The 11889-nt window shown below is 39.5% G+C and overlaps 1 protein-coding gene across 2 annotated transcripts; it reads right to left on the bottom strand.

Annotated features, from left to right (window-relative positions):
* Positions 1-891: 891 nt before the first annotated feature.
* LOC110537237 (T-box transcription factor TBX2b) lies at positions 892-9234 on the bottom strand. 2 transcript variants are annotated; one of them, XM_021623123.2, is made up of 7 exons: positions 8432-9234; positions 7643-7910; positions 6081-6227; positions 5142-5218; positions 4775-4959; positions 2993-3591; positions 892-2191 (listed from the first exon to the last, which is right to left on the bottom strand). In XM_021623123.2, the coding sequence occupies exons 1-7, from the start codon at positions 8791-8793 to the stop codon at positions 1760-1762; spliced, it is 2070 nt and encodes a 689-aa protein (XP_021478798.1). In that variant the 5' UTR covers positions 8794-9234; the 3' UTR covers positions 892-1759. The 2 variants fall into 2 exon arrangements, with proteins under 2 accessions (XP_021478798.1, XP_021478799.1); XM_021623124.1 differs by having other exon boundaries at positions 1760-2191; positions 4775-4947; positions 8432-8820.
* Positions 9235-11889: the final 2655 nt, after the last annotated feature.

The raw sequence follows: 11889 nt of genomic DNA, 5'->3' as shown, positions 1-11889 counted from the left end.
GCCACCAACTAATTGTGGATGCATGACCTATTCTTTGACACATTTGGTTGAACATGTTCATATCAAGCAACACATAGCAGACCATTTATGGAAAGGTACAAATAACAATTAGTTGGCTCATTTTTTTTAATGATTGGACAATGAAACTAAAATATATTGTTAACTAGCTGGTTAGACTTTAATTAATTTACCAATTAATTTAGTGATCAAGATGAAGCTGAGTTCGGTCGGTGCTAACTGCTCATGCTGGTGGCACGAGCTAGATAAAGAGAAGGCTCTGTCGAACATCTGTGAGAAGGCTCAACCAATCACCTGATCGGATCTATGTCGAGAAGTATGAATATTCATGACATTGCATACCGCGTACAGCCAATCAGGTTGCAGCAAGTAAATTATGCCTTTACAGTCTTAATGGAGGATGCTTTATGTACGAACCGACCGGGGACAGAAGTGTATTACCAGGAATCAGAAGAGGCTGCTGAGGGGAGGGCGGTTCATAATAATCGCTGGAACGGAGTGAATGGATCGCATCAAACACATGGGAACCATTTGTTTGATATGTTTGATACCACTCCACCTATTCTGTTCCAGCCATTACCACAAGCCCGTTTTTCCCAATTAAGGTGCCGGGAATGCACATCAAGCCTAGACAATAGTGCAGATATATTGCCTAGGCTAACTCATAACAGAAGGCATAATATTCAAAGTTGTAATATTTTCCTTTACAGACAAACGGATTACACAACTTTGATTTTGATCAAACGTGTCATGTCAAAACAACCGAAACCTAAGGCATTACGTTTTAATTTAATCGAGACTTTCAAATATCTTATTTCACGAGGCAAGCTCAACAATACACAAATCAAATAACGCAAATGATACAAAACAACATCTGAACGACACATGTTTATTTAAAGTGTGAGGAACTCCACAAAAGCATATTAATTTACCCGAATAAACCAGCACAAAAGATGCCAATTCAGCTACCTCTGATAGTCTTCAGTGCTGGTGAAAAAGAAACCTGAGTTTTCCCTGCCAATTGCACAGTGCTGGGCGTTATATCGCAAAACAATGTTTCATCAACAGCATATGAAAAAGGTATGCAGGTGGCAGGCATTTCCTTCATATATCATCTCACTGGCAGGATAAACAGCGATGCATCACAAACATTTGAGAAACTCATTCGGTTTCGTAACAACAAGCGCTAAATAGTGTTAATGTACAATAGCCTATATTTCCATGTAAAAAGGGAAATTATAAATGCAACAAGTTGAAATCTAAGTAGTATATACACGCCAATGTACAGATTTGAATAAATTAATAACAAGTTGCGTACTATTTGATACTTACAGGATCTTGGAAACATAAATAATTCAATCAGATCAATCGTTCATATTATGAGTTACGAACGTTTTTCCAAAACAGCTTCAGAAATCAGTTTAACCGGGCGTCTCACTTTCCATCCCTTTTTACATCTATTGTAATGCATTTTTGGGATGGAGCTTTTTCCTTATCAATAGTCTACCGAAACGCCCCAACATCATATGTTTCCTTTGGGGCCTAGATTTTCTCCATACACAGTTATACATTGACGTTAAAACAAGGGATCTATATCACCAATATTGTATCTCATTTGATGAACTCCCTTGTTGGTCACTTCTTCAGCGCATATCACCCGCCCATCTAACTCTCAGCACAACTGTGTATATAATCCGACATAATGACGTCAAAGACACCTTGATTAAACAGGTGGTTTTCGTCACTTTTGAGAGTCAATGGCAGAAGACATTTCTCTGTGTTTTTCCAGTCCTCTGACCAGCCTCTGTATATTTATCAGTTCGTTAGTGGAATCCTTCACAGATGTCTTGGGGGATGCCGTGCTCTGGCTGGACGCTTTCTGGCTGTGGTGCTCGGATACAGGACTTGTTTCTCTGCTGCCTGATTTGGACAGGTCGGATGCTGCGTTTAAACTGCCCGGCAGCCCTGTGGTGAGCAGGTTAGTGCTTGGAGGAACAGACGTGGGCATCTGATAAGGGTTGAATCGCAGCCGTTGTCGGGAGGTGGTAAGGAAATGGTTTCTGCCCAATGTGGAGGCTGCGGTGCAGTTGGGGAGGGCCGAGGCCGCAGCAGCAGCTGCCATGTAGTTGTATGGATACGGGAACAGTCCTCCAAAAGGTGGAATCGAAATTCCCTGTGTTGAAAAAATAATGGCGTTATTATACATGTACAAATGCTATACAAACAGAATTCCAGGCCTGTCGTACTTCTTGGATTCCTAGTTGCATTTTTGTCTCTCTGTCTATGATGTTTAGACGACAACTGTGGTATAGGCTATTAAAATATTCTCATCTAATACGATTACAAAAAGTAGCCCTATGTCTATTCATAATAAAAAAGTATATTATCATGTTCTCAATTAAATCGAAAAAAGCATGCACAAGATCCCAATTTTGTTTCGAATAGCCCAATTAAGTAGCCTTTAGTCATTCTCTAGTGAAACTATACAGTCATAAACCTACATTAAATTGATCATAGGATTACTGAAATAATTTATTATGAATGCCCTTGAAAGTGATTCTAAAAATATGTTTTAATTGCAGAAGTTTGTGAAGGAAAACGTATAGAAATAGACTATAGTGTTTATCACACCAGTTTTATTATTGGAATGTGATACAAAACGAGGCAATGGTTTGCTTTAGGACCATATGTAGCCTCCGAGAGGTCGGGTAGGTCGTTTGGAGTGTTTATCTCACTGAATAAAAAAATAAATACAAATAAATGTGCTTCTACACCTGCATTGCTTGCTGTTTGGGGTTTTAGGCTGGGTTTCTGTACAGCACTTTGTGACATCAGCTGATGTAAGAAGGGCTTTACAAATTCATTTGATTGACATAGGCTACATAATGTAGGCTAATTTGTTGTTAAGAAGATATTACTATTATTAGGCCATGTAGCCTCTGTGGCTTATGTTAGTGTTGAAGTAAATGTTTACCTGAGACGCTAGCATGTGCTGTGACAGGTGGAACGGGAAGGGACTAGGGCCCGCACTTTGAGAGGAGAGACCTCCGTTTTCCAGGCCATTAGCTCCGGACATAGTGGCCAACAGATGCCCCATGCCCATGTTGGAGAATGCCCCTGGTGCCATCGAAAACTGTCCGGGGTGGAACAACATTTGTCCCATATTCAAAGGGTTAAAGAACTGTTGACTGTGCAAACCGGAAAGGGCCAGACTCTGCAGGTGACTCGCGCTGAAGTGTGATGGGCTCTCCGTCTGTACCATCAGAGGAGAAAACCCATTGTTCACCCCACTGATGCCCCCACTTTCCGTGTCGTTCTTTGTAGGTTCCGTCTCTTTGCGGTGCTTATGATCTAACTTGTCCTTTTCAAGATTTCGAATACTGAATACAGAGTCGCTCTCTTTCCTTGAATCCAGGTAGTCGCTCTTCTTTTCCAGCAGCGGCCTATCTCTCACGCTGTCATCGCCTTTAGGACTGAAAGGAGAGGTTGGTTCAGGCCGGGGGCTGCTGGCTGCGATGGAGCGCTCCTCTTGTGGGTCAAGCTCCTGATCGCTATCAGTGCAGTTCTTGTCGTCTGTAAAACATTATTCCACACTTCCATTCAAATATCGAAATGAAATGATAGAAAATAACATAATGTGATTAAAACCCCTACAGTAATTTATAGGCTACTCATATGACGCAAAGCAAAAATAACTATAGGCTATGTGAGTAGCCTGCGCATAGCTTCCAGTGTGCTACAACCATTTAAAATCACAACCAACACATGCGTGGCATTATCGTATATATTATTTCAAGGAAGGAGTCGTGATTTTGTGCTAACATTCATTTCCTAACAACTTCTCTTCTGCGCATAAAAATGCATGGTTCATTGGTAAGATTGGCATACGTTTTGTTTAAAGTCGTTCTATAAAGCTTCCGCAGTTGAACTAGGCCATCATTTAGTGCTTGGTTGCTTATCTAATGCGTAACTATCGAATAAAGATCTGAATACCATGCATACTACAGTAATGAAGGAACTGAATGTTTTATGAACCTGTCAGTAGATGGCGCATTTGTCACGCTGATGCACGAGGCCTAACCTACATGTTTTATAGAGCAATGGATACGTGCAGGGGCGCAACTTTCACTTGGGACAGGGGAAACATGCCCCCCCCCCCCACATTCTGAAATTTCATTTTACCCCCCCCCCCCCCCCCGTTTTATTATTGGAATGTGATACAAAACGAGGCAATGGTTTGCTTTAGGACCATGCGTACGCCTCCAAGAGGTCGGGTAGGCCGTTTGGAGTGTTTATCCCACTGAATTAAAACAACAACAAAAAATAATAAAAAATGTTATGTCCCCCTCACTTCTAAAACCAAAGTTGTGCCCCTGGATACGTGAAATAGCATACGGTGGATAAAGACATAATCCTGTATGTTATTGTTATTCCTGTTCTACCGAAGGTTTATAACTTGTCCCTAAACCAATAGCCTATCGCAACTAAGATCACACAGCACGCATATTTCTCCATTTATCCTCTGTTCTTTTTTCTTCTTATCTTCTCTAACAAATATAGTTATTTTTTCTATCTCATCCAATTGTAAATCACCCAGAAAACATTCTGCTCAGCTTAATGACACATAATAACAACACACCTTTTGGTTTGTGCCCATTTTTATTTATCAAGCCTTATTAAATTACTGACATCTACAAAAGGCCAAATTAGTGGACATGCAAATGAATGGAAACACGTGCTTAATGAGAAGACTTACCTCGACTGGTTCGGTTGAACCTCAGTGGACTGGTAACAGGTCCCAGCGTAGAATGAACCGAATCCCTTCCAGTGGTTTGTTCACAGGAGGAGTCATCCGAGTCGGCACAGTCCCGGTCCCCTTTGAGTTCCCGGTTTTCATACATGCGCAGCGATGGAAGGGTTAACTGCTTCCTGCAGACCGAACTGAGATTAGTTAATGCATCTGTATTGTGTGATTGAATAAGTTTTGATCATGCAAGCAGTCTACTACACAGTATTGCTCGGTCTGCTAATTAGTGTTGTCCTAATGAGACATTTATTTAAACTCATGATCATATTTTCAGGGTCATATTTTTCTCAATTCAACATAGAAGAAAATAAAATACCTCTTTTCTCGTCGTCCATTTCCCGTGTCTCTGAACCCTTTGGCAAAGGGGTTGTGATCAATTTTGAGCTGTGTGATCTATAGAGAAAACGAGAGTGCATGGCAATCAACAATGGTATCCTTAAAATAGGAAAATGCATTACATGGAAAAGCACCATGGAACTATTCTTAAATTGCTTGGCCTACTACCACAAATAATAGTAATTCCATTGATTCAACAGGAGTTATTGATGGAATATTAACTGAAAGTGACAATAGCAAGTGTGTGGTGCTGGGGACTGCTGCGTTTGTTAGCTCGTGCACTCTGGAGAGGCAAGACAAGCATCTCTGTTGATGACGTGTAATTACGAAACCTGATCAATTATTCATAATTATTCTTAAAGGAAAGTTATATGCCTAACATTTCGACTGGTATACGCTTATGTCATTTTCTCAAATACTGAATGCTACTTTTTAATAATTAATTGCACACATATACTGGCCTAAGTGGCCTTGTTCATTTAGGAACAATACTATCCGTTCATATATTAATTTTCGTCTGTCCTTTTGAGTCTTTCCAAGCTGTGTTAATGCTTTGCCTTTGTGGATTTCATGCTTTGATTGTTCAGAACCGCTTTGGATTCTCCATGCCTGAGGACATTGTGAAGATAAGTGCCTTCTAATCGATTGTGACTCTGTATCATAAACTTTAAACAAGCTTACCATCAAGCCACCAGGCCACTTTCAACATGTATTCTAATTAACATCAACATAATATAGGTTATTAAGTAAAAATTCCAACGAAGTCCAGATAACAGACTGGTACAAATGTTTAAAACATATGATATCCCCATTATAATTAGATTTTTGAGAACTGTGAAACCATGAAACAACACGCGCACACACACACACACACACACACACACACACACACACACACACACTTTCTAGGGAAGCTTACCTTGTCATTCTGATATGCAGTGACACCGATAAAATCTGTCTCTGGAAAAACATATGTGCGGAAGGTGCTGTAAGGGAGCTTCAGAATGTCGTTGGCCCTCACGATATGAAACCTGGGTTGGTATTTATGCATCGAATTCAGGATAGTCTGAGAATGCAAAGAAACATAAAATATGTTATAAGGTGATCATGCTGATCAAACGTTTTGGTTTGAACTGAGATGATGCCAATATATTCTTGTTTTATGGCAGGAAATGTATACATCCCACTAAAGAAAGACACACACCGTGATTAATTATGCATTATTAATTTGTAAAGGCCGATGATTTCCTTAAACCATGATTTTACTTAATTATCAATCGTAGGCCTATTACAAAAGTTGGTCAACTATTTCGAGAGTTTATAAGCCTACTGACAATAAAGACTGACGAGAATGTTTTGCTTTGGGGCCGAGTATGTGTCTACCATCCTGCTTCTATTGTGGAACTTGTTATTTGTAAGAATGTATCACAATTATGATTATACCTTATCATTCGCCTATTGCTGTTGTTATTACATGTTGCCAGGCCTATATAACACGGATACATGGGATTATGCATTTATATAAACTTTTCAAAAAATGTTTTACACCATTTGCAACATATCTTAAAATGTGTCAAGAACTTTTCATAAAGGCATAGCCTAAACATGGTTATGTAATGCTTGCATAATTTGGATTTGCATAACCTGCACTAGACATGAGAAAAACGACAATAGCAGGCATCAATAACTGAATGACTTTATCACAATACCGTAAAATCAAAACTGTTTTCAAATCATATTCAGAGCACTGGCCTATATGGCGACATGGGAAATTACCCATTGGAAAGCATTTGGGATACTTAGTTGTTATTGCTCTTGCATGTAAGCATTGAGCGAGTATCTGCGAACATTTCCACGTGTCCTTCTTGCAATATTGCTGTCCAAATTGCACTTAAATGAAACACGTTGGGATCAAACATCTATGCATTTTCCTCTTGAGCTCAATGCATAGCGTCGTACTAAAAAAGGTTGAACTAGACGCATAAGGTCGCCTGAAGAGGCTCACAAAATCAACACAAGAGATAGAAAAAGTATGTCCTCTTGTCTTTGACATGGTTCTACGCTATACTTGATTTCATCCCATACTTTGACACGCACCAAAACATACCACGAATGTAATACTTTAAAAAATAAAAATCTCAACCACTGTTGTTGAGCCTTAAAACGGATTTTGGAGATGCATGGTGGATTACTACAGTGCAACACATATTTGTGTGATATTCTAGGCATTGTTGTTGTTTATCAATAAAGGTTAAAAAACGGATCAACTGATGTTATACCCTTCAACGACATTACATATGTATTATTCTATGCATACGTACGTCAATATAATATGCATTGATTGATTGATTGCGTCTATAACATGGCCTGATAGGAATATCACTATTGAACCCTTTTCAATAGCCGAGGTTAGTTTTACTAAAAAGCCTAATTCATATATTTCATCGACATATCATCAAATTAAATCAACAAAATACTTACAAATCCATGCTTATCCGATATATTATTCGTCAACTTCAGTTTATTAAAAGCAACAGGCTTCGCCATCCACTGCTCTCCTGTGGCAGGGCTGTCCGGGTGGATATACATTCGTTTGGGCATCTCCGGGTCGGCTTTCCCAGCTACCATCCAACGCGAGTTGTGGAACTTGTAGCGGCAGTCGTCAGCAGAGACTATATCCATAAGGAGGATGTACTTGGCTTTCTTATCAACGCCATTGACGCGGACTTTGAATGGAGGAAACATCCTCCTGCAATAGAGTAAAACGAGAGTAATAACGATGATCAAAAAAACCAAGCGGGATGTAGGCTACACCAAGACTTCTAAGGCTAGGCCTTTGAATTCAACACAAAAGTTCTATAACCTAACCAAACCACTTAACCTTTTCCCTCTTCAAACACATTTGTTTCGACACATGAATGCATTGGTTGATTGATTGATTGAATTTGGTAATTAGTCTATTTCTCATGTTTGGCCCACCTCTATAGGCCCAATGTATAAACACTATGCCATAGCCTAGTGTTTATACAATATATATATATATATATATATATATATATATATATATATATATATATATATATATATATATATATATATATATATATATATATATATATATACACTACATCACTCATATGTATGTATGTATGTATGTATGTATGTCATTTATGACCATTTCCTAATAAAATTAACTTACGCGGCAGTGCATGATTATGATTATAAGATCGCCTATAATATGCACACGTAACAGTAAATAAAGGTCCTTACCTTCCTGATTTCGTAATAACCATCTCGGTTCCTATTTTGTGAAATTGGTCCCATAAATCTTTGGCCTCCAGAGTGACTTTTGGGTCGTCCTCCACCTCTTCCTCCGGCTCCAAGCTCTTGAGGGAGCGGAGATGAGCTGCTTGGTGGTGATGACCCAACGCCGCGTGGAGTCCCGCTTCCGCGGCTCCAGAGAGAGAATGGTCGGTTAGGGGTTTGGAAAGAGCGCCGTGAGACAGCGTAAGTCCATGAAAGAAGGAAGGCTGTGCAGCTGCAAGGAAGGCTGACATAGGAAAGTCGGCCGGCCGGTGAGCGTGGAAAGGGTGATAAGCCATGGCAGTCCCTGTGTAAACTGGATCTCTCATCGGTGCATCCAAAAAATCGATGTAAAATTATTATATGATATTATGTCCACTCTCAGTAGAAGTATTGGTGTGTGTATCCAAAAGACAGATGTCGTATTTGAGCAGAAATATAAAAGTAGTTTCGCGTGCGTAAACAAGAGCGAATGGATCTCAGACGTCTCCAACAGACTGAGGGAGGAAATGAGTGCACTGCTACTCCTGATGCTCTGTTCCCACACAGCACCGTGATAATATCCGTCAAAGAGACGGCATCGGCACTTCGAGAGCAGAGCTGGGCTTCACTTCTTATCCACTCAAGTAACTTTCGGAAAAATAAAATCACTCTTTACTCGGATATAGTTCTATGTACTGAGTTCGAATTGAGAGGTCTTGCTCTGACCACTTTGGAATTGTGACTGTCTTTACATGTCCCTACTCCCTGGGTCCCGACACTAATGAGCCAAGCCCGCTTGATTGCCGATTTTACGCTTTGTGGACCAATTGTGGAGCCCTATAGGCGTGGTTTCGACAGCTCCGGCCAAGATCGGTAGGGGGGGCTAAAAGGTGTCGGAAGCATTAGTTGCAAGAAACATGTTAATAGAATAAAATATGAACCAATGACTGAGTAAAGATCTGGATATCCCTCCCCCAAACTTCGAATGGAACACCAGCTGGCTTTTGCTGCATGGCTGGTGAAGAGGACGGATCCTCCGTCTGCTTAGTCGTTTTGTGAAGCCTTCACTCCACGCAAGATCTTGACTATACATCCTATCTCGAATATCGACAGCTTCAAATGATTCGTTCAGTAAAGCCTCACTTGAAATAATGGTATTTATACTAATGATTGAGCTTATAAAACCCCAGCTTTTATTCATACAAAACATTTTGTAGGCCTAGAAACGAATGTCTCTCTGCGCTGGCTGGTAAACAGACTAGGCTACTACACAACGCCATGATACCTGGTTTAGAATTCGGCTGTGTTTTTAAAATACTTTTACTTTTGGCGTGTTTTGCTGCGCTGTTTGTTGCACTTTTATAACGTTATGCTAGGCCTTGTTAACATTCATAACCATCTATTGATATGTGCCTATCAAAACATAAACATTTATTATTTTAACAGCTAGACATTTAGCCTATCATTTACAAGTAAATACATTAGTTTCATGGAACCATATCCCTGCTGTCGAAAATGTCCTCCAGATGCCATATCAAAAAAAGATGAGAGAAAGAAGAGAGATTTGAAGAGCTACATCCGGTTAAAACTGAGCTGAGGCGAACTCCTTATACCTTGGAGGAGTTATTCAGGAGTTATTAAATTGAACGGAATGTCTTACATCTTCAAAACAGATGTATTTAAGATAAGGATAGGCCTTCTAATTTGCATTATTATTTCAAATCTACGGAAGCATTATACCCTACTTTTTCAGCAAAGTTCTATACCATACATTAAATGTAAAATGTATGCAAAAATGACAGAAAAATGATTGACTATTCGCAACCATAGCATATCATATTATTTATAGCGGCAAGGGTTCATGAGTAGGCTATGCGAGAACGTTTGTAGGGAATCTCAATAGGCTACTGCTCATCAGACATGGCACGTGCATTTTGCAAGATGAACCGGGTGATATTGTCAAACTTCATACTATCGGGTACCAAAGGTTGTGTGTGATTCCTGTGTAGCAATATAACTTTCTCGAAATACCATTGTGTATACCTTTAAGAAGTCCTTGTGCTGATCCTTGATTGAGTTGGACTACGTTTGTTAAGGAGCGCTTGGCGCCAGTCTGCTGGCGTCCCACAACAAGAACCCTTTCCTGTCACTTCATATTTAACCCCAAATCTTCAAACAGCGTGCTCCAATCCCCTCTGCATTCCCTCTAAGGCTGCAGCCCATGGTAGATCTTTAACTTCGGATTTCCTGCACTTGCCACATATCGGCGATAGTTTGGCTATAATTATTTATTCCAATGCAGATTCTTAATTAATGAATGAAGAGTTTCCCTGACTCAAACCCAGCTTAAAACATTCAAACTTCAGCTGAATACACCGGACCTCTGTCACAATGGTGAGACTCTTCATAATTTTACCCTCATAAACGCTATAATGCAATATGTTTTCACATTATATTTTCTTCCTGTTATTTTCTTTCTGTTTAGCATTTTATCTAATTTTGAACGAATTGTCACTTGTTTGTATTGAAGAAAATGATATGATTATCTTATTTTGAAAACATGTAGTCACACGTAATATAACAATACATTTTCAGTGGTATGCTGCAATTGTATTTACATTATATGACATTTACAGATCATTCAAACGATTAGGGGAGAAGAAGTGGAGTATGGAACGTAGGCCTACACACCGTAGGTGTCGATAATGGTGTGTCTGGCTGAGTCCACTGAAAGGTGTTTGGTATTTAGTAGTTTTGTATGCCATAACTTTTTAGAACTATCAAAAACCACCAGAATGGCCCGCGGACTTTTGGTGTTGAGAAGTTATAAAAACCAACATTAACACGGCAATAGTGAGGCTAGACCAATCATAGACTAATAGACTAAAACAGTAAGGTCAGGTAAGTGAAAGGCATTGTTGATTTTATTTTACTTTATAGAATGTATATTTTCTTGTTGAAGGTGGATATAGGCCTACTTTCTTGTGACATGTTTCCATGGCAAACATTCATAGCCTACTTAAACTGTGGAATATAATTTCACACGATTCACTAAATGATAGGCTTTTCGACCAGTCAAGTTCGAATGAACTTTGTCATTTGCAGAAGGAAAAAATACAACCATGACAACCATTAGGCCAATACTTTATTACGATTCATTTTTTTACAGTGAATATCATATGCCTATAGAGTTGGTTGATGGTAAGGTCCCAACACCTATAGTTTATGCCTACCAATATAACCCACACAATCACGAGGCCAATTCTGAGTGTTTGTGTCTGCAATTCCCCGATCAAGAACGTTGTACTTAAGGCTGTGTTTGAGCAATGGTAATAGCCAATTAGTGTACAGTCTGACCGCAGTTGCTGAAATAAAGTAACAGAAAAAACCCTATTTTGCAAATATTATTTTTTCAGTAACACATTTGGTAGGCTACATATAGA

The sequence above is a fragment of the Oncorhynchus mykiss genome, chromosome 12 (assembly GCF_013265735.2).
Source record: "Oncorhynchus mykiss isolate Arlee chromosome 12, USDA_OmykA_1.1, whole genome shotgun sequence".
NCBI lineage: Eukaryota > Metazoa > Chordata > Actinopteri > Salmoniformes > Salmonidae > Oncorhynchus > Oncorhynchus mykiss.
The sequence above is the reverse complement of the archived record's forward strand: the minus strand, read 5'-3'. Positions and strand labels throughout refer to the sequence as shown.

What these genes read in the sequence shown, in the direction of transcription:
- LOC110537237 (XM_021623123.2), bottom strand. Translation starts at nt 8,793, where the DNA reads ATGAGAGATCCAGTTTACACAGGGACTGCCATGGCTTATCACCCTTTC. An exon ending in AATGGACGACGAGAAAAGAG is followed by an intron (nt 4,960 to 5,141) that starts GTATTTTATTTT and finishes AACTAATCTCAG; the next exon opens with TTCGGTCTGCAGGAAGCAGT. An exon ending in AGCACATGCTAGCGTCTCAG is followed by an intron (nt 2,192 to 2,992) that starts GTAAACATTTAC and finishes TTTTCAACACAG; the next exon opens with GGAATTTCGATTCCACCTTT.